Source organism: Toxotes jaculatrix, chromosome 1 (genome assembly GCF_017976425.1).
Source record: "Toxotes jaculatrix isolate fToxJac2 chromosome 1, fToxJac2.pri, whole genome shotgun sequence".
Taxonomy (NCBI): Eukaryota; Metazoa; Chordata; class Actinopteri; family Toxotidae; genus Toxotes; species Toxotes jaculatrix.
Genome location: NC_054394.1, coordinates 4,776,705 through 4,802,774, shown reverse-complemented (window position 1 = coordinate 4,802,774; position 26,070 = coordinate 4,776,705). Strand labels below are relative to the sequence as shown.

Below are 26,070 nucleotides of genomic sequence, written 5' to 3'. Positions count from 1 at the left end.
AAGAAGAGCACATTGATTTGCTGTAAATAGAGAAACTCAGATCTGAAGCACAGTGGCGCTGTGTGGAGAAACGATAGTTAATGGTAGTGAAATATACGGACCCACAGTTGAGGACTGTTCCAGACCTCTGAGGAATGGAGTGATGACTGTCTGAAAAGACAGAGAGGTCCATGCTTGAGAGAACACTGAGTGTAGCAAGCAACAAAGACAGAGAATGGACAGAGGACTGTTGTGAGGAATTGTGAGGAAGTCGTCAAAGACAGGCCTGTGCTGTCGCTGTGGATACGAGCATCAGCTAAGTCAGTAAACTTACTGACAAAACATACCCCCACAGGCCTCTCAGATTAACTCAAGAATCCCTTCATTGTTTTTCAGCTAGATGTTTTTAAACTGTTAACGATATAAAGTGAATATTGTTACAATACATTTTTCATACTATTGAAATGTCATTGTTTGGGTCACGTTTGCATTGTGTTCCTCATTGTGAAATACTCTAGATGTTTCAGCTACGTATCCCCTGAGGTGTGGCACAAGATTCCTGACTGTGTATGTGTTTGTGTTGTTGTGTGTGTTCACTCGGTGTAATAAAAACGTATTCAACACTCCCTCATTAAGTAACTGGCTGCCCGGCCGGCCACTCCATGCTGGTTGCACTGATGACTCCCTAGGTGGGAGGAAGAGAGGTAACACTTAGATGTGAGGCCACTTAAGCTAATACAACTACACACACTCAAACACATACATATTACACACACACGCAACTCAGCAAGAGTGGTTTCCCTTATTCAGCTAGCAGCATGGCACCCCCCTGCAAAGACCACCTGTTAGTTAATAGCACTGCTCACACAAACAGACCACTCCCCCCAACACACACACAAACTTACCCCTACCCCTACACATGCAATTCTGACATGCATGCATATTAGCTCACAGGCATGTGTGTGTAAACATGTAGGCACTGTATAGAGCGTGCCAAGTAATTGTTACCACACTCACGCACATACACACATGCATGGTCCAGCCTGTTGAACTGACACGCAATAGAAACAATGGGCAGTGGGACTCAATCGAACGATATCTCTAAGTTTATAGTTGTGTGTGCGTGTGATACATGCGTGCCTTCCCCTCTTCTCGCTCTGATTCTCGCTTCAGCCAATCACAGACGAGTGGGATCACATTTACGAGCGTGGTTGCCAGGCAACAGGCAGAGAGAGTGAGTGTGTGAGAAAGAGAGGGAAGTGGTGGCAGAGAAAAAATAGCCATGTTGTTGCCAAGAGGAGAGGAGAAATCTGAGCAAGATGGCTTAATTGCATTTCACAGATAGCATGCCATTCACGGTCAGCTGAAGATACGTTTGATCTGATTCAGTTCATCATGCAAACAAAGCTGCTGACCTGGGGTTTTGTACCATGCATAACTGGGTTAGGATTAGTCAGCTACTGACCTTACCTGTACCCTACTGTGGTAACTTAATACATATGCATGACTTATAATCAAAATGTATTATTTTTTCTTTGTCTTTTTCCAATGGGTCAGTCATACAGTCAGATGGGTTGTAAACAAGCCAGTGAGTCACATTTCTTCAGTAATGGTTAATGTAGCTGTGTCCTCAGACAGTCCATTTTGTGCATTAGTGGTTCTTATTGGAAAATAATAAATATTTTAAATCTGGTTTGACTTTATAAAATGTGGTGTGTTGATGTCATTGCATTTAGCTCAGTAATGAGTCAAGTCATTAGAGAATTTATGAATGTTTGAGTTTGGTGCAGAACTGTTTACAACTCCATTTTTTCTTTCCTTCTTTCTTTCTTTCCCAACCTCTCTTTTCCCTCTGTAAGTAGGCCATGGCTGAGAGGCCTGTTGTTGTGGAGAGCTACAAAAACAACATTATTGTCTTTAATTAAGCCTCAAATGCAGTGTGCATCCATTTCCCTCCCTCTAGCGCCCAATCCCCTTTCTCTTCCTCTCTTCCTCCTCCATGGAGCTTTTCTTTCACTCATCCAGCTCTTCAGTGCTTCCTCTACCCTCATCACTCAGCCCAAATGTCATTCCCTGCTCTCTTTTTCCACTCTGCTCCCTCTTACTTCCCAACACGTTTCTCCCATCAAATCCTGCCTCCCATCATTCCCATTCTTCCTCTGCCCTCCTCCTTCCCTCCATCTTTCTCTCTGTCTCTGGCAGCTCTCTAAGGACATTTCCTGATGCCACAGTGCAGCATTGTCCCAGAGGTCAACAACACAAGACATGCTCTGTCACACACACACGCACACACACACTCCCATATACACACACACACACAGTCTACTCACTCACTGAGCATGGGAAGCGGAGCTCAGTGAGTCTAGCTGCTCCAAGGCCAAGTCTTGTTTAATGAGACGAGAGGCTGAAGTGAGGAGTGGTATGCATGCAAGAGGGAGTGTGTGTGTGTGTGTGTGTGTGTGTGTGTGTGTGTGTGTGTGAGTGTGTGTGTGTGTGCATGTTTTGGAGGGTAGTCCGTGATATATTTCCTAAATGTTCTCTTCACTGCAGGATAGACTTTTTAAAAATGAAGATTTAGTGTTTTCAGTAAGTTTTCATTAAGTTTCTTTTAGGTTTTAGTAAAATGTAGCAACTCTCCCTGAATTAGTCAAAACACTGAAGCAACATTTCCAGCACTTGGGGAGAACTGGGTACACTGGTGTGTGCGCATGTGTGTGCTTGGAGTTAGTGAGAGTTAGGTGTTAATCCGCAGCATTAACAGCCATCAGCCAGGCGTGATAACTGTTGTGGCTGCTGCTGGCTCAGCTGTACACACACACACACACCCTTGTACTGCTGTCCTGCTGAGGACCCTCCATTGACTACATCTGACTACATTATGCTGTAATGATCAGAACTACATGCCTAATCTCAGCCCTTTCTCTAACCTTAAAGGGATTCTCCACCTTAAATTACTCAGTAAGCTTGAACAGTGGTTGGCTGTATTTGGTTGGGTATTACTTCAGATACTGGTGAAAGGATGGAATATGTTTCAGATATATATACATTTTCATAAAGTTGAGTAACAGATTCATGTTTGAAAGTTTATCACATTTTGTTGCAGCAACAATTTTATCTTTAACTGTGCCAATTTCCAGTTAAACAGTAGAAATACAGTGTTCATACTACAAAGTAATCTATCAGGAATGTAGACTTACTCGTATTAAGCCCCTCACAGGATGACATTGCCTTTTGGCTAAAGTTGGCTGAGGTTCAACTTTAAAAAACATGAAATCCTCACATGAAAATCTGTAAGCAGCCATGAGTCTTTAACTAATGTGTTTGTCGTGACAGTACAACAGTGACTCTGTGCTCCTCAAAGCCCTGAAGCCATGGAAGTAGCATCTTTACCCATATTTAGCCATATTTTGCAACCTATTCCTTCCTGCTTTCATAATCTTTGTTATGTATGCGCCGCTTCCATTCGTCCCTCATGTTGCACATGCTGTGTATTAGCGCACAGGTAGGTGTGTGGATGCTTCATCCTCATCCATTCATTTTTTTTTCTCTACCCTTCATTCCTGTCTCCCTGCTCTGTGGCTCTCCCAATGGGTGCGTTGCCATGGCAACAGTGGCACACACACACACATGCCAGTGTATTATGTTTTTGGGGGTTTCTCTGTCTAACCTTTTAATCCTCCACACACCTTTTTATTTTACATTACACTTGTAAAACTTCTCAACTCAAGGTCATCTTGTGAGATCTGAATGCTCCTAAGGTACACACTATTTGTTGTGGTATGTCAACAGCTCTCTTGAACAGTGTGTGATGGAGGCATTGTTAGAGAGAGACTCACTGAGAGAGAGAGACATTAGCAGTAACAACAGACCAGTGTTTCCCACAGATACCTGACCTCCTGCCAGCCAGTCTGCTCAAAACTAAAGTGTTCTCAGAGACATGCTGTCACCTTCTGACCGTGTGTGCGTGAGTGTATGAGAGAGAGACAGAGAGAGAGAGAAAGAAATGGCTTATTTGAGGTTTCCCTTGCTTTGCTGTATGTGCGTTTGCGTGTAAACACATACACACATAAACACTGTTCTCCTATTCTGCTAATTATTCTCTAGTCTTGTTCTCTATGAAGCTGTATCTGTTGGGGTCAGGAGTGCGCAGAGAGCCTGAGGAGCATACATGATGCCCAGACTACATTACCCACAATGCTATATTTAGACCACTGCAGTGTGTGACTCAGCACAGCCAAGCCTAACTCGGGTCTGACAGCACAGCTTATGTTGCTAAAAGATGCGTCCGGCTAAATGCATATTTTATTCCTATGTTTTTTTCAGAAAGTCTGGGTCATGAAGGCAGCATCATAACAAACATAATTCCTAGAAAACTAAAGGATGTTAAGTCAAATCACACATTTGTGTGACTTCACAATCTGTACAACTCGGTTAGGAGAAATAAACTCAGATATGATAGATTGTATCCCCAGAACACAAAAATGCATTCACTATCACATTAAAGATAACAAAATATTAGTGTATGATGGTTGTTGTAATCATTGATTTCTTTTCAGATTTGCAGGCATGTATTAGTCTGATACTAAAAAGGTATTATAGTTACAATAAGGGTTAATTTCCATTCATAAATGTGTGTGTGTGTAATCCTTTGTATGTGATCCTGACACACCCAGATGCACAAACCACCTCTCTTGCCCTTAAGCAGCTCATATGATGCATCCATGCAGATGGCACACTGCATGTTACAGTGGATACCATCTGTAGAGTACATGCTTACTATTGTGCATCTTAACATGTGAATGCTATCAAGATTGTGTGAGAATACGTGTTCGCATTTTACATGCACGTATGCAGCATATGTGAAGCTATGTTTCAGCAGGCGTGCAGGAGGATTTTCACGTTGCAGTGTGTAATTGGTGATATTCAGGACATGATCATGTATGTTAGTCATGTTTTCAGGCCTTTGTATGTGCTCTACATGCAAACCAATGTGTAAGGAAGCTTTGAAGAGCTGTCACCCCAAGGGTGAATCTTCATCGTTCCCTCGTCGCTGTCAAACAAACACAAATCCATTAATGGTATGGTCTGAAAAGCCTCAGTTTTGGCTATTATCAGCCTTACTACAATTTCCTTGTCTAACACACTGATTCCCCACAACCTTCCTACTGGACTGCCTGACCTCTCATCTCCCTGTGGAAGGGGATTTCTTGTTTTGCTCTGGAAAAATTGCCTGACAAGAACACATGATAGCAGGTCAAAATCATAAACTTGAAAGGTCAAAAATTCTGTGCTGGGGACGGATATTACATCATGTTTGTGATCCACCAAAAGGATGTTTGCATCACTGGGAGCAACTTGTTTTACAGCTCTGGCTGCTGGCTCTAGCTAGGTATTTACCATACAGATGAGGGGTGGTATCAATCTCCTTATATAAGCCTCTGTTCTATGTTTCCCAAAATGCAAAACTATTCCTTTAATGAGAGTTTCTCAAAAAGGGAGTTCATCTACATCAAAATAGTACGAGTTTCCTTCTTTCAAGACCATTTTTGGAAATTTTCTATGGTAAAACTGTTCAGTGAACAAACTGGATTATCTCACCCTACTGGCAAATGTTTTCTGTTATTTTAAGAAGAAAAAAAAAACAACAAAAAACAAGACTCTTGACAAGATTGCATGACTCATGTGGCAGATATTTCGGCAGTGTATGGATAAGAATATTTGACATTTTCCTCCAGTGTGTGTGGAGTCCTCCAGTGTTAACCCTCTGCTCTTTGCACATGAATGTTTGATCGTTATTGAACGGTTGCGAATGCAAAGAGCAAATTGCCCAGCAGCCACAGTATTATCCAGTTAACTATCAACACATGTTACTGTAGAATGCAAACACACCAACACAGTGACAAAAATACGTTACGGAGATAAGCTTTCACTTGAACCTAGTACAGAGTGGCTTTCTAGGTATTTGCCAGAGAAGTGAGAGCTCTTTAAGATCATGTGTCACGGAGCCTCGAGAGGTTAGGAAGTGCAGACGGCTCAGAAAACCAGCCACTCAACAGCCAGCACTGAGAGAAGCATCGTCGCCCACACTGGCATCAAACAACAGCTTTGTTTAAACAGGAGTGTTTACTGTTCAGAATTCTTACCAGATTATGCATTTTAACGTCCAGGTGTAGAATTTCAGACTGTGCTCTGATATTAAAAATGATAAAAGGATGTATTGTGCTCAAACTGAAATTGAAACTTCAACATTTATATTGATGAGAGGAAAGATGGCAGATCAATATCAGGCTGCTAAGGTGCACAAATGTATTTTCCATTGATTTTGCTTTTCATTGATTCTTGTTCACTGTCAGATTTCCGGATTAAAGGGAGTATAAAACAATAATTAATGCATGATGATGCTGTGATATTGTTTTTCCATGATGGAGGACGGGACATTTTTTTTGCATTAGTGAGCTCATCAACCCTGGAGCTAGTAGGGCTTCAGTTTCTGAAACTGTAAAAAACAACCTCACAGGTCGTCTGTGCAGCTTAGTTATATAAATGTAACTGTGGGTCTAGGCATCTTAGACCCACAGGTACGTTTTATTGTCAGGTGACCTCGAGCCACCCTAGAAATTACGACAAGAACAAAGGAGGAAGTTAGGTGGAGGTGACGTAGTCTTAAGAGCGACAAGTTGACATCAGGAGGATGAATCGATCAACAAAACACAGGCTGTTCTCACAGGAGACTTCTTCGTTTCCCTCGTTTTGACCATGACCGTTCCTTAACCACGTTTATTACTGTAACCATGATGGCGAAGGTCCTCTAACCTTAGGGACACACTTATTCAACCTAAACCACAATCTTTTCCTAAACCTAACCAAGTAGTTTTTGTTACTAAACCTATACAGGATATGACCACTACTATGACTATGTAGGCCTGGTACATCTTCTGCTGGTACACTCCTCCTCATGTTCTGTCACTGAAAGGCCAAACTTCCTCAGTCTTTTGTTCACACTGGGATTTGTGCTCATGGTTAGTGGCTATAACAGGTCAGATCAGGTCAGAAATGTTGATGTTGAACTCACACAGCGTATCTAAAAATTTCTTTCAGCTTTTGTCTTATGAAACACATTTCTCTCCTTGCTGGTAAACAGAAACAGGGAGGCAGATTCAGGGGAAGGCCTTTTAAGTCCCTGTGAACTCTACTTCTTTTCATGCATGTTTTTCCTTCTCTTTTTACGTTTATCCCCACTTTTTCTGTGTAATGGCTGTACAAGCTGGCCTGGCTGGTTTCACTTTATGTGTTGGTATTTTTAGCAACAGAAACTGTCCTTTGCCAACAACCCCACCCCCCCCCCCCCCACTATTTTGAGTAAATATGCCCTGTCTGGAGGCCTGTAGTTCAGCCCTGCCTTGGTCTCCGGGGAGAGAGTGTGTGTGTGTCTGTGTTTGAGTTTGTATATTTGTGTGTGTATGTGTTAGTGAGTATGTGTGTTAGAGAGATTTAAAGCCTCTGTAATCAAAGCCAGAGAATGCGCATGCTTTCCCAGGCCCAGCTGACTCCACTCTAAACCATTACACCCTCACACTCACTGTTCTACTGTATCCTGCATTTTAATGGGTCCAAGGCGCTAAGCTTAGGGGTACGTATTTGTCCAGCAGTGGACTTCCTCTATGATGCTCTTTGATGTCAGGGTTGTTTGCCAACTGGTCTCTGTGATCCTGGAGCATTGATCTTGCCTTGCAGGTAGTGCTGTATTTACATTAGATTTTCTAGGATTTGTGATTTCCCCATCAAGGCATCAAGATATCAAGTCATTACAAATAAAAGAAACCTTTCTGTAATCATATAGGCCATTTTGTCAGCCTTTAAAATGTCATTGCAGGGATATCCTCAGGATTTTTATTTGTGGCTGACATTGAGGTGGCCGTTGGTATTTGTGATTTCAAAAAAAAGTGCAGTAGCTCACACAGGATGTACGTTAAGCTGTGTGTGAGAAGCAAGAGAATTACTGTGTAACAGTATAAAGCAAACTCCCATTGTGTGTTGTTTTTTTTATGGCTTCTGCACTTTCAAGTCAGTGCTTTGAGCTGTCAAGTTCTTTGGATGCTTATTCCCATATGATAAGAAAGTAACACATCTCTCCCTTAGACAGGAAGATGTGTGTATTATAGAGAGAAAGAGAGGAAAGGAGGGAGCGAGACAAAGACAGAAAACCTAGACATAGAGCGGGCAGAGTTTAACATGCCCTTATTCGTAGGACAACAACACACATCAGGTGTCTCCAATTACATCTGAGCTGAGGCTTCTGGCTCTGACCTTTGAACTCTCTCCATCCAACAGCAAGTTCCCTCTTCACTGTGGTTACTTATCTTAAATGACCATGTAGGTTGCTTGTCACTGGCTACAACCCATAGGAACGTACGAGAAGCAGGTGTGCTGAACCTGCATTGTCATGGTAACAGTAATAAACATACAGTTACGGTTGTGGAGCCGTAATGGATAAACTGTCACATGGGAAAGGAACAGCGGTTTCCTGTGTGATGGTCTTGTGTTTTTGTCCATCCATCCTCCCCATTGTCCTTTTAACGTGGACTATGTGCACTGTTTTTACAGGAGGACAGTCTGCTTGGGTGCTCTCACAGTCTAAATGTTCAGTACTGGGATGAATTTACCATTTCTGATGATGTGATTGCTAACACTGAACCCTCAGAGACCATCAGGCTCAATCAGGTGCGATTACAGGTCCTTTCCTGCTGGATGCTATAAACTGCTAAAAGCATGTTCCAATGTGTCCTTTATCTCTGGCAGTCTTATCCCGTTATTATCAGTAAGACATGCACCATCACTGGTATCAAGTGTGAAAGGCCATTATCAGCTGATGATGTGAGCAGTGTCAAATATAATACAAGATATCATTTTTCTTCAAATCAAAATCAAAACAGGTAAAAGCTACAGTATTAGAATTTTAAGAAGCACCTAATTACAGATTACATGAAGAAAAAGCCTGAAGTGCTAATTACCATAAAGGGTAATTTGAGTACTCTGGCATTAATAGTACCTAATCAGGGCTGAATAAGCTATAATCACTATACAGTTTACATTAGCTCTGTTTAAGCTGCTGTTCACAGACTGGCTAGACATTTTGGCTCAGCTCATCCAAAACAAATGAACAAATGTATGAAAGCTTTTAGCCAAGGCAGGTTCCTTACTCTCAGATATCCCATTATGCTGTGATATAGTCAAACACATCTTTTACGTTACACAGACATTTTAATATTTAGAGTTTAGTTGCATTTCATTGATGAATGTAACTGGATTTGTTGTAAAAAAAAGAGTAGTGTAAAAGAAGAAGTCAGACACCTTCAGTTCTGGTCTGTGTAGTGGGTTGCATGCTATATACAGAAAAGAGTTATGTGAGAAATGTGAATGTCCAACTCACATGGTCTGTCTCTTCTTCTCCATGACCAAAATCAATTAAATATGTGAAATCAGCAAGAAAATCATGTACATTTTTTACCTGTTTTGCACAACTTGATTATTTCACCCCCACAAATAAAAATAGACTGGACAGATAAAGAGCTTCTTGTCCCTCTTTTTATGGCCACACCACTTGAGAGCAAAGATTTATGAATGCTGTGACTGGGGCACAGAACTGACTGGCCGGGGAAATCGGACTGGACCAGAACATCGATTGTTCAGGTTCATCACGGCAGACACTTATCTGGGTCACACTCTCCAGCGTGATGGGTCGCTGAGGACGGAGGCTGATTGTTTTGTCCCTCTGGGAAAATTAGACAGGGAAGGGGAAATACAGGAACACTTGTAACACCGAGAACAGGAAGAAAGGTGAACGAAATATGTGAATTAAAAAGAAAAAAAAAAAGAAATAGCCATCAACTCCAGGAAAACAGTTAATGTGCTATAAATTTTTTAGCCTTGAGAGCATGTGTCAGTTCAGCTGTCATTGTTGGCCTTATCCTCCTGTCACCATGGCAACAGTGGCTGGGGTGGAGAGATGTGTTTTGACAGGAAGTGACCTCGCCATGGCCTTCTGACTGATGTTATGGGTCCAGGGAGGGGGTCAGAGGTCAAAGCTGGCATGTTGTGGTGTGCGAGTGTGCGTGTGTGTGTGTGTGTGTGAATTTCTGTTGACACAAAGAATTTCTGACTGACAGAACAACTTGTAGCTCCAGCCCTGCTGAAGCTTTAAATATTTTAGCTGGGTCCCGTGTTGTTGAATTGTTCTTGTTAGTTTCTGATCAGCAGAGGTCACTTAGATCCTTTAAATGGTGCATTTAAAATATGCATCGGATTCCAGAGGTCAGCTGCAAACACTTTGCCCTCCGATGTGATCGGACAAACGAGTTTGCGTACCATGGCATTAATACTCGTGAAGACCTTCACTCGTCCTGCCTCTGATCTCAGCAGAAGGCAGACAGGTAAACATTCTCAGCATGAGCTCATTTAAAATTAATACAGTGGCTGTAAAAACACACAAGTCCACAGTTACAGTCTTGTGATGTGAAGCTGTGATATGTTGCAACAGGACCCAGGTTAGGTATGTGAACTGGATATGACTCTAAGATGTTCCTTTTCTGAATTCTGATTGGCTGAGAGACATTCAAAACTGCTTACATTACCTTATATTTCATCTCGTTATTCACTCATTACCAAATATCAACACTCACAATATTACTTACTCACCACATTGTTAAGCTACATTATTGATTAGTAAACCTAATGAGCCTTTACACTGTTACCACTAGTTTTCTCTTCTCCTCAATAAAAATCCTTCCAAACCACGGCCTCTCGTGGCTTATTGCTTAAGTATAATGTATCATGCTATAATGCATTCCTTCAGCATGTGGTATTGGAGGTTTGCTGCACAGGATTTACCCTGGAATACATTTCAGTGTCTGTACTGTAGATGCTGTTGTATCAGAGACTGATGGCTTGTTTTGGTCAGGGTGACTGGCTGCCTGGTTGTCTGGGAAGCTCCTATCCCTGACTTGGTTTTACAGTGAGAGGAGAATCTAGGCCTCATGAATAATTCTGCTTTTTCTGGCACTGCTACGACTGCAGTCTCTCTGCCTCCTCTGCCTGTCTCCCCCTCTTTAATCTGTCTCCTCATCACCTCCTTCTCTGCCCCCTCTTTGTCTCTCCCTGCCCATCTTTCTTTTGGCCTAACTCTCTCTCTCTGTCCACTTATTGTTGCTGTGTCACCGCAGAGATGCTGGTGTCAGGGGAACAGATGGGTGGTTGCTGCAGACGTCTGTAACCTTGGAAACCGCAGCCTCACCTGCTCTGCTGTTAACCCTCCTTCTTTGTTATGCCACCCGAGACATAAAACTCCTGTCATGCCTGACTCCTCCTCTTCCTCCTTATATCACTGGCTACATCTTTTTCCTCTCCTTCCCCTTTCTAATACTTTCTCCCTCGTTCCATTCTGATTTTTCTCTTCATCATCGACAGCACAGATGTGTGACAAATTAAAGGAAAAACCACCATAATGCTATAAAGACTGCAGGACAGCTTCAGTGCTCCGTGTCACAGATGTTGCATTTCTGTGGGAGATCATATATTAAGAACATAATGAGGGAACATGTTCTTCCCAAACATGTTCCCTCATTATGTTCTTCATATATGATCTGAATCTTTTTCATACACATTAAGTTCAGTTCAGTTACCATCTGCTAATGGATGGAGGCTCCTAGTTGGTTTACAACCACCAACCACCAACAACACCTAACTGGATTAAATTTACAAAGGAAAACTGACCTTTCTTTCCCCTTCTGATAACTTCATTTCACATGAATTATTTAATGAAAAGGGCGGCCGTGGCTCAGGAGATAGAGCAGGCTGTCCACTAATTGGAAGGTGGATCCCCGGCTCCTCCAGTCTGCATGTTCGAAGTGTCCTTGGGCAAGATACTGAATCCCATCAGTGCCACCAGGATGTGATTGTATGTGTGAATGGGTGAATATGACATGTAGTGTAATGCACTCTCAGTGCAGTCCATTAACCACTGACCATCAGTTCAAGGAAGACTATAGGTATCTCCCACCAAATACAACCTTTATCTCTAGTTTCATTATTCACAGAGGTTATAGAGTGTATGTGGAAAATCTCTGCATAAAGGAAGATGTGCCATAAATGTTGACTTACTAGCCGAGGACATAATACCATATACCTGTTAATCAGTGAGGTTGCATCTTCCGTGTTTAAACAGTGCAATTACAGTCTTGTGTACAGAACTTACAGCTAACACACCAGATGCTGTCTTAGTTAATGAGAGCAACTGACAGGTGTTTGGTTTAGAAGTGGATTATATCTGTGACCAAAATTTGAAGGAGTCATTAAAAGCAGTGCTGTAGTTTGTTGTCTGGTAGAGTAAAACACAGAATGAGACACTGCTAGAAAAATGACTGTTTCATTTTGGTTTTATTGGTTGACCGAGCAAATTCACTGTTTAATTTGAGAGTTTCCTGGAGCCCACCAGAAGATTGCACCGAAATAGGGAATGCATTCCTAGATTTGCCAAACATACAGGCTTCTAGGAGACAAAGTGAATATTCACAGACTGGTGCAGGTATAAAGCTCCACAACTATTTCTATATATCCAAACTGCAACAGTAAGTAGGATTTGTATGAAATATAATGGTTGGTTGGATTATATTCAGTTCACTACATTTGCTACTGCAGCAGAGTTGCCAGGATGTGGTTGAGGTGGATGTCGAGTGCACAGAAAGCACGACTTCCAGAGACAGGAGTTTTCATCCGGAGTCCTTGTCTGTGGTTAGGTTTAGGCACCAAGGCGATTTGGTAAAGTTTCGGGTGGTTTTGGCTAAAAGTAAATAAACATGTTGTGTCTGAAGTTACTGTGAACTGATCTCTCCTTAACCTTAACCAAGTGCTGTGGTGAATAAGTGGAATAATGCTGAGGTCAGTACAAGTGGATATTTTACTGCAAGATATTTTGGTGGAAAACAAATATGTTGTCTGTGAACATTTTAGTGATACATTTAGTATCAACGTATTTGCAACTTGCCAGATACATAAATTAACAACATATACTCATAATGTTGATAGAAAACACCATCTGGTTGTAATTATGTTTCATACAAAATACATTTGCTGTTGCAGTTTAGTTGTATAGAAACATATTTTTAGGAGACAGAGTTGTGTGACAAAGGACAGCTCCAAACAGTCGACTGTGTTGCTTGTCAAGAAGAATCAAGATGTGTTTGTGTTTTTACACATCAATAGCCCTCTTCTGCTTTCAGGTGAAATTCAGTTTGAGTAATGTACACACATGCATGCGTGTGTGTGTGTGTCTGTTTGTGTCCATCTAACTGTGAGCTATCTTAGCTAACCTAGAAAACATGACAGTCTGCTACTTTTTGACTATTGAGTTTTTACCCATCACCTGATGTGACATAAAAAAAAGTACACATGCTACAAACATACACAAACACTAACAGAAAAACATACATACATATGATTGGTGCATTTAGCCAAGTCATAACAGGTTGTATGTTTGGTTGCATTGCACAGCATATAAGGAGACAAAGGCTGATGAATCCTTCTGCAAGACTATAGATGATAGTTGCCATGGAGATGTACTGGTGGGAAGGCCAAAGATACCCCAGGCAAAGAGAGAGAGAGAGAGAGAGAGAAGAGAGAGAGAGAGAGAGAGAGAGAGAGAGAGAGAGATGCTATCATCAGAGAGCAGACTGTTTAAAAAGACTCAATAATATTCTCTTGGAGAGCAACAGTATGTGAAAGCACATATATGTGTATCTGTTTATAAGTGTAACTGTACTCACAAAGTATCTGTAAACACTGACATCATGTTGTGTGGCTGGTGGTATCTGAGCAGCCCTGCCTCTGTGCTGAAGGGACAGAGTATTTGAAGAAATGCCCCAAAACATTTCAATTTGTTGAACGACTGTGGGACTGTGTGTGTCTCTCTGCATAACAGTGCCACTGTATATGTACTTTGATAAAACAGTGACAGGCTTGATCATTTAGTTATGTAATTGTTTCCAGGAGAGTGTGCCTTTATGTGTGTAGGTGTGTGTGTGTGTGTGTGTGTATGCATTAGTTTATCTGTTTCTGTTCCCACTCTCTCTGCTGTAAGCCCTCTTCCGGTTTTCACAGTGAGGTTTCTGTGTGTGTGTGTGTTAGTGTGGTATTCCCTCTCTGTCAATCAGTCTCTCTCTCTCTCTCTCTCTCTCTCTCTCTCTCTCTCTCTCTCTCTCTCTCTCTCTCTCTCTCTGTCGTGCAGTTCAGTTCAGACATTCGTTTCCGTAGCAGCAGACAATTTGATCTTAGCAACAAACATTCTGATTCTCACCTTAGCAACAGGCCAAGATCTGTGCTGTCATGGAAACCGTAACAAACCTGACAGTTAAGTCAGTTGCTAGGTGATGAGGACTTCGCCATCCACTGGGCAGACTGACGCTTTGCCTGGTCTGAGACTAAACATCAAATTATATAAAATCATAAATTACACTACATCTGTGAAACTACAAGGCTAGAATTGAGGGCCTTGTCTGGGTGGGTCTCTCTCACAAACACACAGTGTCCATACACACATGTATTTTCACAGGGAGCTTTGCAACCTGGAAGCACATCAAAAACAAGAGTGAGACAGAGAGGAAGGAAAAGAAGTGAAGTCATATTCCCAAGAAGGGAGTCCCTCCTTCTTTCTGCAGGGCAGACAGACAGACAGACAGACAGAGAGGGCTGTGGAGGGTAGTGGGCTTATCTCCAAATGTTTGTACACTTTATAAAGTGAATAGAGAAGTTACTTGTTTGGCTGCCTTTGTCTTTGCTTTTTGTGGAAGACTAAAGAAACTACACTGTAAATAAAACACATAACGTCTACGCTGTTGATACTGCTCTTTTACTGGGATATGATCTAGAACTTAAGAAACTGACCGAGAAATATAAAACACCAGCCTCGAATCCTCTTCTCCTCAACTCCTCTATACTCCACTATGTTCACAGCTAATTGCTAACTTTGGCTGTCTGTTGTTGGTGCTGGGCGGTTAGTGTAAAGTGGGTTTATCAGAAGCTGCCTGCTGCGTCTGGAAACTTTACTCAGACTCATGACAGTAAACCAAAAAAGTAAAGTTTCCACCAAAATCAAAGTAATGAGACACAGAAATACCCCCCAGATCAGAGGGAGCCACAGACTTGATGATAATTCTCTGTGGCTTCATCATAATGTGCTGCCAATTGTTGTAATGCTTATGCTTATGTAAAGCAAACCATTTTTTTATGATGATAACACAGCAAATTGTCTTAGTATTATAGTGCATTGGAAATACTTGTCAAATCATTATTGTGACAACAAGGACCTACAGTTCACCACAACTAACCCTCACTCACATAACTACTGAATGAAGATTAAAAATTCAGTTCTACTTGTTTTTATGCATTTAGAAAGAAACACGTCAGACTAAGCGTGGTTCGAACCATTGTTAGGCCTCTCTGAGTTCAAATAATGTGCAAAATCATGTTGATTTGCATTGGAAGCAAAATAACAGTGTTGCGCACACACACACACACACACACACACATATTCACAGTAGCTGTATTCCAGATGTCAGCGGTGTGTGTTCAGTGCCACCCGTAATCTTGTTGATCTCCTATGGAGTCTGAGATGGCTGGTAATAACAGACAAACAGGAAGAGGACCATCATAAATGTAGAGATCAAACACACACAGACACACACACACACAGACACTTGGCTGTAACTCCAGTCCCATGGTCCTGTATCCAGCAGTGAGCTCATTAAAATGTGCAAGGCAACCCCTCATGTCTTCATGCACTCTGATCACTCCTCCATCTCTTCTCCTCTCTCATTTCTAATCCAATCCACCTTCTCCTTCCATACAAAATATCACACACTCGCTCTTCATCACTTATATGATTTTATGTCACTCTCTGCCCACATCAGCTTCAATACCCACTCATTGATTTGGGATTAGATCACACTGTCCACACACACTTTAACACACTAATTCAACAACTGATCGGCATGCATGGTGTATACTTGAAGTATGTGAGCGTGCATGCGTATGTGTGTGTGTGTGTATGAATGTGTGTGTTTGGGGGAGGGTGGCTCTACTTTAATGAATGGTTGCCGGGTAGAACAGGAGGCGTGAGGGAGGAATTTGTTAATTATGAATGGAACACTTCTCTCTGGATGTGAACAGCACACAGTGTAAGTATGTGTGCGTGGTTTGGCCGTTGTGAGTGTATGGGTATGTGGCAGGATATGTGAGCATGTGCCTTATGGTTGTTTTAATCCTTTGACTGCTGGTTTGAATCTGCAGGCAGGCTGGTGAGGAAATTAAATGAGTAATGCTAATTATTGTCGAGGTGCTCACGAGCAAGGCATTCTAGGCTGATCAGAACAGGTCAGCATAGGGCCAGAGAACCAGAACCAGAGGAAATCCCACACTAGAGTTGAGTTTCATGCCATCTAATGTAGGAATCAAAGTCATTTTAACCAATACACTGCACATGAACTCTCTGTAAGTCTAAACTACATAACAATTAAAGTATGGTTCACTTCAGTTACTGTTTTAATGAGAAATAAAAAAGCAAGTCTAGTTCTGTCCTCAGATGACTTAAACATAGAAACATAAACAATTAATTATAAATTCAAAAGCTCTTTTGTTCTTTTAAAAACACGATTTGTAGCCTACATTGTTTATGCACAGTGGGGTCCAAAAATCTACCCAGTGTCCCAAGGAATTGCAGTGCTCAGTGCCTGTGCAGGGAATGTTGTGCCCTATTTGTAACAAGGGGGGGAATAAGGGTGTGAAGGTCAGGGTAGTGGATTGGTCTGTACCATGTCTGACTTCATACAGGAAACTGGAATAGTTGCCTGTTTATAAACTAAAACCTGATCGCTCCCAAACCTTAACCAAACATTTTAGTTGACTAACCATACCCTAACTTTAACCAAAGCTTATTTGTCATAACCACTGTCTTTCCCTAACCTTGACCACACCACAGTTGACAAACACTGAGATAGTAGAAAGTGTTTTAAATAGTTGGCATTAAGCATAAAAAAATGTTGACACAGAACTTAGTCAGGAGTTTTGCAGAGTTGCAATAGGAGAGCATTTACTATGATGCAGAGTTTACCATGAATTTAGGCTATTTCCTGTTATCATGCCAGAATAAAGACCTGTGCCCATTCACACAAAGTTCACTGAAGGTCATTCTCTTCCCTGTGAGGCTGTAAGTCAAGAAGTGCTTTGAGCTAAATTTTACATGCTCACAGTGACAGTCCTAAGATGCTGATTTATAGCAGGAGACATTTACCACGTTCCCCATCTTAGCTTAGCAAGTTTGATGTGATGATAGCTCTAGAAGAAGTGTGGTGAGCGAGAGGTCACACAAACAGTCCTGGTGGGACCAAAAATGTCTGCATCAGACTTTAAGGCAATTCATCTAAAAGTTGTCAAGATATTTTATTCCTAACCAGAAATGTTTATCTTATAGTGGTGCTTGAGGAATAGTTGGGGGAACGCCAGTCAGATATATCCTCTGACCATCGGACATTACCATCACTAGCACGTAGCTAGCATGGATACAAATCTTCTGTGGGCCAGTTTTATGTGGTGAAATTAGAGTTCTATCCCAAAATGGGAAAGTACATGAGACAATTTGGGGAAAAAAAGAATTAATTTACAATTTCAAATCCTGAATATTGTCAGATAAATAAAGTGTGTATAAAGAATGTTGGCCATTTGAAAGTTACATCCTATTTATTCTGAAATTGTGGATTGAATAATTTTGGGAGAGGTTGTCACTCACCCCCCTTTTTATTTTAGTTGTAACAGAATTTTTCATTTATAGATGAAAATATTCATCTGGTGCATAACATTTTGGAATAACGCCCTTCCTCTCTCTATACTCCCTGCATTTTACTGTGTAAGCCCGTGTAAGCCCTTATGATAAATAGTGTCTCTTGAGGAAATCCCATTTGGCTCCTGTTTAATCGGAATTTTCCAGTGTGTACATTTCAGTGGCAGCAGTGATTATGGTATTCTCGGAGCACTGTATATAAGCCTTACATCTGCTGGAAAGTAAGTACATAGTATGAAAATGAAGCTACAGTATAATTTTTTGTGGCGTTCCACCTGTACAGTTGCAGCAGTTCTGAGCACCTTGTTTGGAAGTTAGCGCTGTCTGCCATCACTTAAAGTGACTTTAACTCTGGGGTCAGCTTTTTCCACATGGATCTACTCTGCCTTAAAATAGACTGGTGTTTACAGTTGCAGGTTAGCTGCTCATGAAGCCGGGTTCCTTAGTGGTCGGCTCTCCCACAAACACACCCTCACGAGATACTACTTTATTTGGACGAAGCTGGGAGTGTGTGTAGTATCTTCGAGAGGCAGATCAGTGTCTTGTGTAAATATTGGCTGAATGTGAAAGGATACAAAAGCTCTGTAGCTGTTCATGTGTTGGAAGGATACAATGCTTTTAATAGCATTTACTTTACATAGCACACTAATAGCTGAAGTGTAAACACTGATCACAGCTTTTGTGTGGTTTCTGTGGAACAAAAAGGGCCTTTTGTGGTAAATGTGAATGTGTGTTTCATCATATGAACCTGCCTGTTTTGTGTTTCTAGGGGCAACCAGGGATATTGGTTCAGCTCTGACCAGGATGTGCATGAGGCATCGCAGCATCGAGGCCAAACTTCGCCAGTTCACCAAGTAAGATACTTGTCCTTCATTGCTCTTTCTTCCTTCATTTATTTTCTTCTCATTGTTTGTGTCCTTCATCTGCTTCCTTTCCTTCCTCTGCCCAGTTTACGACATAGCCCATTAGGATTTTTCACGAGTCCTAAAATGGTAGTCCTCATGTGTGCTTCCATCTGAAGCTTGACCTTGTTTTGAGGGTTATGATGGGACAAATGTTTGGTGAGGCTTTCTTGTCAGCTGGAGCATTGCTCTGTCTCTACATGTCTAAATGACTGTAAATGAATACAACCATTGGCACGCAACGCAGACCACTCTGGAAACCTCACCAAGAGTCTGTTTTCAACCATTGTTTGCCTTTTCCCTCATTCTCCATACTCTCTAATGAATTTTCCACTGCAAAAGCCATTACACCGATGGTGATGATAATGATGATCTATGGCCATGGTAATGGCAGGGGTCCCTTTGAAGATGGAGCCAATCTAAAAGCTATCATGTGTCTCTTCCAATGTATGTGTATTTGTATGAATGAAAGCGTGGATAGGGGGGGGGGCAATTTTCCAGATACTAAAATTATAAAGTGGAACAGCACGTGAATGGAATTTATAAAATGATCTTGTTCCTGAAAATATTGTAGCTTCTCACTTTCACTGGGGCTTGGTGGTTGGAATATGGGGTTCGTGACTGTTGGCGCTAAGTCTCTTGTTGAGACATCACACCATGGAAATATAGGCCATGGGACTGATTTCCTATGAAACATTAATTTATGCATCTTCCTCCTAATTCTCTCTCTTCTACAGTGCTTTGATGGAGAGTCTGATCACACCTCTCCAGGACAAGATTGAGGACTGGAAGAAGACAGCCAACCAGCTAGATAAGGATCATGCAAAAGGTACACACACATCAGGGGTCAAGGTTCAGGTGCACTTTGATTAAATGTGAAGGCTCATCAGACCCCTGTGTGGTCAGTATGTTTCCCCACTTTTTATCTGAACTGTCTCCTGGAGTAGGACACAGTCTAATATGAAGTCCAATGCTGATCTGACTCTAATCAGTATGGATCAGTGTTTTTTTCCACCAAGCAGTGTAAAATTTGTATCAGTGAGCTCTTGGTTTCAAAGCTTTTGGAAGCATTTAAATCAATATTGGAGGGATTGGAGGGATTTGCATTCCTTTAACCAAAGCATGTCTGTTCGTCCCATTTCCAGAGTACAAGAGGTCACGCCACGAGATCAAGAAGAAGTCATCTGACACCATGAAGCTACAGAAGAAGGCTCGTAAAGGTAACAGTCAACAGCTTAACAGTTCAGCTCAGGCTCCTCTCTCATTTGACAGAATAGTTAGAAGGTCACACTAAAGGTCAAATTATGTTTTACAAGGTCACTCAGGCTTCTCAGGATCAAATGTGTTTTTGATCCTGAGTTATGAATACCTCTGGATACATTTTTAAGACAGTTATCTTTATGATCTCATCATTGTTGCTAGTAGAGCTAGCGCATGGTAAATTAGCACCAACAAACAAACAAACTTGGCCAACAGTAGATCAAATGCTGATTCATAGTTTGTATCTGATTGATAAAAGCCTTACAAAACAGACTCAGAATACAGCGATTTCAAATGCCAACACACACAGAAAGAAATTTGATTCATTCGCTGAGGTCAAGGACCGCAGACTTTACACAGTCTAGGTAAAAAGAATTGTAGGTTTATATTTCCATCTAGTGGTGCTCGACAGTATTGCAGGTCTTTTCTCATTCGTCATGGAACGCTTCACTCAGTGATGCAGCAACCAATAAATAGCATGGTGCTTTCTTGCTGGAACAGCTTCTACTCAGTTGCCAGGCAGATGAATACATAAATGTAAGATGTCTGTAAATTTCAATATTCTTATCTTCCTAACACACCCTGTCATTTGTTAAATACAACTCTATCACTGTAACTCTGAATACGTTGTTATTGTTTTATCTGAAACCATAGTAATAAATGAAATACATTTACATAAATTTAATGAACTAATTCAACTATAAAACATTATTAATAATAAAATAATGTTCAATAAGACAACATTTGGTAAAACTGACAGTGAAACTATGCAGAGTCCTTTGCTGTTATGCTTGCAAGTGTCTGGTAAGCCCTGTGAGTGCTGATGCTTGGTGGTATTATTATTTCTGGATTTAGTTTTTGGTTGCAGCAGTGTTATTTTGGCTCTAACCTGTGGCACTGTGGCTGTCTTGTGATGGCTTCCTTGTACTAACCTTAACAATGAGTTCTGCTATTTCTGTTCTCTCTCTCCCCCCTTTCTCTCTCTGCCCCCCCTTTTTCTTTCTCTCTTATTTTGCATCCTTTCTGCTGTCTCCCCTTCTCACTGCTACCCTCTCTCTGTCTCTCCCTCCCTGTGGTATTTGTCCCCCTGTAATAGAGATCCAGGGTAAGTATCAGCCTGTTGCCTACAGCTCAACTGCATCACCTCCTTTCTTACTCACATTCCCAACTTTGTCCTGCAGATTACCATAAAGACATGTATGTAGTGGAGGCTAAAACCCATCTGAAGTCACTCTATTCAGATTGGTCATTACTATATTTTTGTTACAATGGTTCCTTATGATCATGGGGACGTTTTCTGTATATTAGAGAATTGTTCATCTGTATGGAGTAGTCTTTAAACTTGACTTCAGGGCAACAGAGAAAGTCTTGTAATCAGGGCTGGATTAACCCACCAGGGCCCCCCACATATGAGCTGAGGGCTCCATATTCTCCCCACATTCTGTCCATGCATTGCAGTATTTAGTAATTAATTATTCAAGTCAAAAATTGAAAATTAACATGGACAAAAAATGACCTTGTGTTAGCACTTTCTTTGATAATGGAGGGTTGGGATGATGAGCTTTGCCTGCAGAACTGTGGGAAACTATGTTCAGTGCACAGACATGTTGCAGTCACCACATGACACAATGATTTTCTGACTAATATGTGTTTGGTAAGTTCAAGTCATTGTGTAATTACAATAGCCTATGCATAGCACAGTACAGAAAGGGAACATAAACCTGAAATAGGTTATGTCAAAAGTCAAATTAAGGGCAAAAAACCCCCAAAAATATAATGTACTTAGTATTAAGTTTACAGACATTGTTATATTGATTTGTAGCTGTGTTACTAAAGCAAGTGGTCCTGCCTGTTATGTTATGTAGAAATGTTCCACAATTATTATAATCTCACATTTGACATTAATATAATTTGCTTTTGTGGTTTGTACAATATTTACAAAATCATTTGCAATTATTTATATTATCACACACTAACTGCCGCATGTGGTTCCTGGGGATTTCAGGCCTCCTGGAGGTCTGGGGCCTAAGGGCACCTGCACACTGTCTACTGGGTAAACCAGCCTTGTTTTCAATAGACTGATCGAGCCACGTGACAGCTCCATTTATTGTACCGAACATTTCTGAAAACATGTTTTTTTTTTTCTTTTGGTCTCATGATCGTGTGATAGGTATAAAATTATTATGGTACTTATATTTTCCTCAATTAGAAGAAAATATAAACCAGCTGCCATGAGTTAAAACAAAAAAAAAAAAAAGAAAAAAAAAGAAAAAGAAAACTACACTTCTTAAAGAAGCTTCACTTCACGTTTTGCCTCCTGGTGACAGATTAGAATTCAGCTTCTATAGTTTTATAGTTTAAGACGTTGGAGTAGTTTGCAGTCTCACCCCTATAGTGCATGAAGCAATTTCTTCTTCCTTGACTCCTGCATGACTCCTGCAGTTACTATTAGTTGTGTAGTCACACTGCAGGCTTTCCCTCTGCTCTCATGCGACCCCTCCTCTCTTGTTCTCTCTTTCATTCTGTCTCTGGTACTGCAGATGTCTCTGCTGACGTTTTTGCATGCTGTAACACTACAAAGAGTTATTTCATGCCTTATTACCATTCCCTGCATTTTGTGTTTTTTTCTGTTCACAGCATATAAGATAAAGATTTTCTACACCATGTATGCACCTATGTCTTAGCTTTTGCCATCAAGCCACTGCTGTGCAATTACAGCAAGTAGCAAAATTTTAAGACAGAAAGACATAATCTGTGTTTTGGCTCTGTAGTCATTAGGTTGGGTGTCAGAGAGGGAAACTGTACACCCTGACACACTGAGGTTGATTTTTTATGCATATATTTAGTCCAAGTATTAGCTGAAAGAAGGAAAGAAAACAGAAAAACAACAGTCTTTAACTCGATTGGGGGTCTCCCGAAAAAGTGGGAACTGTGACAATTGTGACAGCTCGCACAAAGGACACATGCTGCTGTGTATATGCAAGTATCTTCAAGGCTGAACTGTCTTGCAGTTGAATTTGACTGCAAAAAACAAACACACACACACACACACACACACATAGTTTAAATTTAGTCATCACACCACTTCATTATTTAAAGCTGCCATAATCAATAATTTTGCATCAAATGACTGCGTGAAGTGAAAGGGACAAGACCACATACCATTATGACCAATTCTGCAGTTTCCCCACCCTGCAGCTGTTTCAGCTCAACCTAACTGCTTTCACTGATGCCGTTTGGAGTTCCTCGGGAGTCCCTCTGGAGTTGTTGGAGACCAAAACAGAGCTAAAAGGAGAGAAAATATTGGACTTCTATTTGTCAGGTGGACAGGCCTCCAAATGAATGCTACATTGCAAAAATGCCCCATTAAATTTACATGAAAACATTTTAGATAGGAGCTTTCTTTTGCTTGAAACAAGCAAATTTAGCTGCATAGGAGGCTTTACATACCACACAGCCCAGCAATCTTGACACAACCTGGGTTCAGGGAAGCCGAGAATCGAATTGCCAACCCAGCGACCACTGGCCAACCTGCTCTTCAACCTGACCCACAGCCCCCCCAGACTAGATTTCTAGAAGTTTCTACATTTCATGTGAATTGCCTACAAATTGAGAAACATAATCAAAGCTGTTCAGTGTCTGAGGACAAAGGAGAGAAATTGCCAATATTAGATACTGTAGCATATTACTGACAAGTCAGCATCGTACGGTATGTTATCAGGCTGGCTGCTGTCTGCCTAAAATAATTACACCTAATAACATAACATGATACACTTTCAGTATAGATTTCACATAAGAATTAAAACAAGTGCAGAGCCAAAACATCAAACAAGGTACTGCTGCCTACTTGATCTCATTCAGTTTGAGTTTCACAATGTATGCTAGTTGTTTGATGGAGCAGTGCATTATGGGAAGCAGAGGCTGGTAAGGAGATATCCCATCAATCCCATATCATGTTAATCCTTCTGTTTTTTCTACCATGGTAAATACCGAGACACATTATATCTCCCTTCCACTTCTACTATCTTACACTATCTGCACCTCCATCTTTCTTCTCATCCACCTTCTCTGCTGAAAACCCCACTTCTTTCATTCATATCTGTCTACCATCATCTTCTCCCTGATCTGCCTGTCTCACTATCTTCTATCTCATATTTTTTTTTTCCCCTCTCACCACCACTCTACCCTCCCCACCCCAGGGCGAGGGGACTTGCAGCCTCAGCTGGACAGTGCCATGCAGGATGTCACCGACATGTGCCTGTTGATGGAGGAGACAGAGAAGCAGGCAGTACGCCGTGCCCTGGTGGAGGAGAGGGGTCGCTTCTGTACCTTCATTGGCTTCCTTCAGCCAGTCGTGGTGAGGAGATCGATGAGGAGGGCGTGGGGGAGGGGGGGATGTTGATCTTCACTGTAACTCCTCATGTGTAGTTTGTATGTCATACTAGAAACATCAGTCCAGTCCATTGGAGTCACAAATGTTGTTTTTGATCACACACAGTAGTGCCACTGTTCTCCTTTCTGATTCCTCTGACATAACATAAAAAAACACAATAGCATGTCATCCTGTAGCTCTCACAGCACACAAAGAGAAACACACTGTGGATGTACAAAAATATTTAAAGCTCCACAAGGAAAGTACTGTAGTTCAGCAGTCCATATTCACTGTGTGCCATGTTTGAAGTGTGCTTGAAGTGTCTCTTTTTTTTTTTTTTTTAAGAATGGAGAGATTGCCATGCTGGGAGAGATCACCCACCTCCAGGCCATCATTGATGACCTCACTGTGCTGACGACCGATCCTCACAAACTGCCCCCCGCCAGTGAGCAGGTGAAACGCACACATGCCAGCAACACGCAGAACGCACATAAAGAAATAAATAATAACCAAAGTCTTTAACTCGCTCCGTTTATTTCTCTCTCAGGTGATTAAGGATCTGAAGGGGTCAGACTACAGCTGGTCCTATCAGACCCCTCCTTCATCTCCAAGCAGCTCTGGCTCACGCAAGAGCAGCATGTGCAGGTACTCACACACACACAAATACACATGTACACACAGACATAACCAAAATCTCACGCCTGTGCTGCAGGGTTCTTTGCAGTGATGTGTAGACTGAGTATCAGAAAGAGGAGCCTTCCCTGATGTTTGTGTTGCACTGTGACTGTCAGTCCTTCTGTCTGTGTCAGTCCATCATTACTGTTTGTCCAGTCATCTTCAGTTTAGTGGAATCTCCAAAGAAATGAGCCACAGCCTTCAGACAGAGAAACAGCAGCTAAATAAATACTGAACACAAATAAAAATACACACAAGGTATAAATATCAGCTTCAGACGAGTCGTGTTATCCACATGCTCTGCTTCGTGTACCTGTAAATGTAAATAATACATGCATAAAATCTGAATCTTTGAATGTCAAAATGAATGCTTCAAGAGGAAAACTGTAAAGTAAAAATGGTTTCTATGGTTCTCTGTCTGAATAAAGAAAAAAATCACTCGGTGCATGTCAGTATATGCACGTATTATCAGTAGTAGTAGCAGTTTCCATCGAGGAGAAACTCTAAAGCATGCAAGTTCACAGCCAGTGTTCAGTGTGTGTTTGTGTGTGTGAGTGCCCTGGACCCTCATAAGCTTACACACTCTCTGTCTACCCCCAACCCCACACCCCTTCTCCCCCACCTTTCCCTCACCCCAACCACATTCTCTGCACTTGTCTCTCTTTTTTTTTTTTTTTTGTATCTTGTTTGTGTGCACTCGTGATTTGCCCTCTTTCTCTCCTGCGGGGTGTTTGGTTTACCTGCTTTCCTTTCATTTTTGGGGTCTCTGCTTTTAACTGTGACTGCTGTGTCACTAACCTGATCAACCAACAACTTGTGAACTGTTCCCGAACTCCAATCCATCACGTAAACCAATCACAAAACCCTCCGATCATCAATTTATCATAACCAACCTCTCATATATGCTTCAACTTCCTCTTCCTAAATCAAACCATCGCTTTGACACGTTCCTGTAATCATGCTCTCTCTCTCTAAATACTGTCCTTACTCCACGTTGG

General features: G+C 41.4%; 1 protein-coding gene across 3 annotated transcripts in view; it reads left to right on the top strand.

Annotated features, from left to right (window-relative positions):
- Positions 1–26,070, top strand: part of mtss1lb (MTSS I-BAR domain containing 2b) — a 63,729-nt gene that overhangs the window by 23,165 nt on the left and 14,494 nt on the right. For all 3 annotated transcript variants that reach the window (XM_041066164.1, XM_041066242.1, XM_041066080.1), the window contains exons 4-9: positions 18,633–18,717; positions 19,503–19,594; positions 19,911–19,985; positions 24,225–24,382; positions 24,743–24,850; positions 24,945–25,042. In XM_041066164.1, coding sequence (XP_040922098.1) covers positions 18,633–18,717; positions 19,503–19,594; positions 19,911–19,985; positions 24,225–24,382; positions 24,743–24,850; positions 24,945–25,042 — 616 coding nt within the window. The remainder of the gene's footprint in view (positions 1–18,632; positions 18,718–19,502; positions 19,595–19,910; positions 19,986–24,224; positions 24,383–24,742; positions 24,851–24,944; positions 25,043–26,070) is intronic.